Source organism: Drosophila ananassae, chromosome 3R (assembly GCF_017639315.1).
Source record: "Drosophila ananassae strain 14024-0371.13 chromosome 3R, ASM1763931v2, whole genome shotgun sequence".
NCBI classification, from domain to species: domain Eukaryota; kingdom Metazoa; phylum Arthropoda; class Insecta; order Diptera; family Drosophilidae; genus Drosophila; species Drosophila ananassae.
The window spans coordinates 6991455-6994683 of NC_057930.1; the positions used below are offsets into that span (position 1 = coordinate 6991455).

Consider the following 3229-nt stretch of genomic DNA (forward strand, 5'->3'; position numbering starts at 1 on the left):
TGCACTAAATTTTGACAAAACGCGTTGCCCCGTAGTCGATTGTGACGTGTTGTTTTTTTGTAAAATATGTTTTCCATTTAATAAACTGGGAGTTCACTATAAGATTATCCCTAAAACCAATCCCAATCTCTGCCAGCGACACATCGGACATAATGCTGACCCTTCGGGACCGCCAAATCAGTAAGTAACTTGGGAAACATGTAAACACCAAACAGAATACTTAATGGGCTATTTTACAAATTGTTTCCAGATGCCATTAAGCAAATGCTTAATTTAAACTCACAGCAGCCGAAAGCCTTGGCAGCTGAGCCTGTGTGGAAGATCCTTATATATGATCGTGTGGGTCAAGACATTATTTCGCCTATCATTTCTATCAAGGAGCTGCGCGAATTGGGCGTGACTTTACATGTGTGAGTGGATGGTCAGGGTTTTGTTTCAAGCCGGCAAATGATTATGTTCATTCTTTAGCCAATTGCATTCTGATCGCGACTCCATTCCCGACGTGCCGGCTATTTATTTCTGCCTGCCCACTGATGAGAATCTCGACAGGATCCAACAGGACTTTTCGAACGGCCTTTACGATGTCTACCACTTGAACTTCTTGGCTCCAATTACTCGTAGTAAGATCGAGAACCTGGCAGCCGCTGCACTTCATGCCGGTTGCGTGGCTAACATTCATCGCGTTTATGATCAGTACGTGAACTTCATTAGCCTGGAGGATGATTTCTTTGTTCTGAAGCACCAGCAGAGCGAGCAACTCTCCTACTATGCTATCAACCGGGCCAATACCCGCGATGAGGAAATGGAGGCGCTAATGGACTCCATTGTAGATTCCTTATTTGCCCTGTTTGTCACGCTTGGAAACGTTCCCATAATCCGATGTCCACGTAATAGTGCCGCTGAAATGGTGGCCCGTAAGCTGGAAAAAAAACTGCGCGAAAATCTCTGGGATGCGCGAGCTAACCTGTTCCATATGGACGCTACCCAAGCAGGTGGCGGGGTGTTCAGCTTTCAGCGACCGGTTCTACTATTGCTGGACAGGAACTTGGATCTGGCCACACCACTACACCACACATGGTCGTATCAAGCGTTGGTGCACGACGTCTTGGATTTGGGACTGAATCTGGTCTACGTGGAGGATGAGACAGCCACCGCTGGTAAATATAATTATTTATAATCTTGTATATTCCAAGATGCTTTATGTTTTGATTCCAAGACATATTAAAAATCATATTTATCTTACAGGGGCCCGAAAAAAACCCAAAGCCTGTGACCTGGACCGCAACGATCGGTTCTGGGTGACACACAAAGGCAGCCCATTTCCCACAGTCGCTGAGGCCATCCAGGAGGAGCTGGAGTCTTACCGCAACTCTGAGGAGGAAATCAAGCGCTTGAAGACTTCTATGGGAATTGAAGGCGAATCTGATATTGCCTTTTCGCTGGTGAACGATACCACCGCTCGGCTGACAAATGCTGTTAATTCTCTGCCCCAGCTTATGGAGAAGAAGCGGCTGATTGATATGCACACAAAGATCGCCACTGCAATTTTGAACTACATTAAGGCACGACGGCTGGACTCCTTTTTTGAGATCGAGGAGAAGATCATGTCGAAACAGACACTGGATAAACCGTTGCTGGATCTGCTTCGCGATTCAGAGTTTGGCCAGGCGGAGGACAAGCTGCGTTTGTACATTATTTACTTCATTTGCGCGCAACAGCTGCCCGAATCGGAACAGGAACGGCTCAAGGAGGCGCTCCAGGTAGCAGGCTGCGATCTAACTGCTCTCGCGTATGTGCAGCGGTGGAAGGCTATTATGAATCGCTCACCAGGAAACAGCCAGGCCACACAGTACGAGGGCGGCGGCACCAAAACAGTGTCCATGTTTACTAAGCTCGTATCTCAGGGCAGTTCCTTTGTGATGGAGGGTGTAAAGAACCTGGTAGTTAAACGGCATGTAAGTACATTTTTTTTCTTTTACACAGTCATGTTTAGTTTGATAATCAAACTCTTTTTGCCAGAATCTTCCTGTGACCAAGATCACCGAACAGGTGATGGAGTGCCGAAACAATACTGAGACCGATGACTATCTGTATTTGGACCCTAAACTCCTAAAAGGTGGGGATGTACTGCCAAAGAACCGAGCTCCTTTCCAGGATGCCGTCGTTTTTATGGTCGGCGGCGGTAACTACATCGAGTACCAGAACCTGGTGGATTTTATTAAACAGAAGCAGACGTCCAATGTACAGAGGCGCATAATCTACGGCGCCTCCACCTTGACCAATGCGAGGCAGTTCCTCAAGGAGCTCTCCGCCCTGGGCGGTGAGATTCAGTCGCCGACGGCGACGAGTTAGGGTCAACTGCCCCGCTTTCACTGCTGTTGAGCGGAGTGGACAGGTATTGAGTTGGAATGGGCCGGGGTGCAGTGTGTCTGTGTGGCTTTTTTCTTTATCTTTAAGCATATCGAAAAATAAATTAAATGCCAGGCGAAAAAAAATGTAATAAAAAAAAATAAAATAGAAGCGAACAGAAAAGGAGAACTCAGCACTCTGCAATTACTCCAGCCTGACGCTTAATCCCCGAAGGACAACAAGCAAAAACATGCGTAGCCCCGTGTACAACAAGCTGGGGAGCTGCGGCGGGAGTTGGAGTTGCAAGACTGCCGATTGGTGGTGAGGAAGGGACAGGCACTCGCATTCTAGGCACCCATTAACACCAACTTGGCAACGCTTTGATGGAAAGCTGACAGACAACCAGTCAGCGGCTGAGGCGATGATGGCACCATCCCCACTCCCATCTCCCGACGACCGCCTTCCGATGCCGTCGGCGGCGGTGCCACAATTATGGAGCGACAACTATGTGCGGCACTTGGGGACAGAGTAGAAGCTGCTAGGGACAGACCCGACAATTAGCACTATCCCTGACCAACTATGAATGGACAGTTGATAGCTGAGTAATGGATCTCTCTACTGATTGAAAGTGGATGCTTTGGGGAGCCGAAGGGCGGGGAGAGCATGCAAGTCAATCATAGACGAGCGTTAAATTATCCAGTAGAAGTATTGGTTCACATTAAAGAAAATCGAAAATTTCGAAAATAAATTGTAATCTTCAATTGATACCCAGACCCAAATTAAAATTAAATCAAAAAAGAAAGCGAATTTCGGGTGCAGCCGAAGCTAAGCCGTGCAGTTAAATAAAGGTATATGGTATGATATATGTATATCAGATCGG

General features: G+C 47.2%; 1 protein-coding gene across 1 annotated transcript; it reads left to right on the forward strand.

The window, feature by feature from the left end:
* LOC6503306 (protein sly1 homolog) lies at nt 1–2495 on the forward strand. Its single transcript, XM_001967544.4, has 5 exons — nt 1–180; nt 251–410; nt 469–1157; nt 1246–1955; nt 2020–2495. Exons 1-5 carry the CDS (start codon nt 153–155, stop codon nt 2350–2352), a joined length of 1920 nt encoding a protein of 639 aa, XP_001967580.1. The 5' UTR covers nt 1–152; the 3' UTR covers nt 2353–2495.
* The last annotated feature ends 734 nt before the right edge of the window (nt 2496–3229 follow it).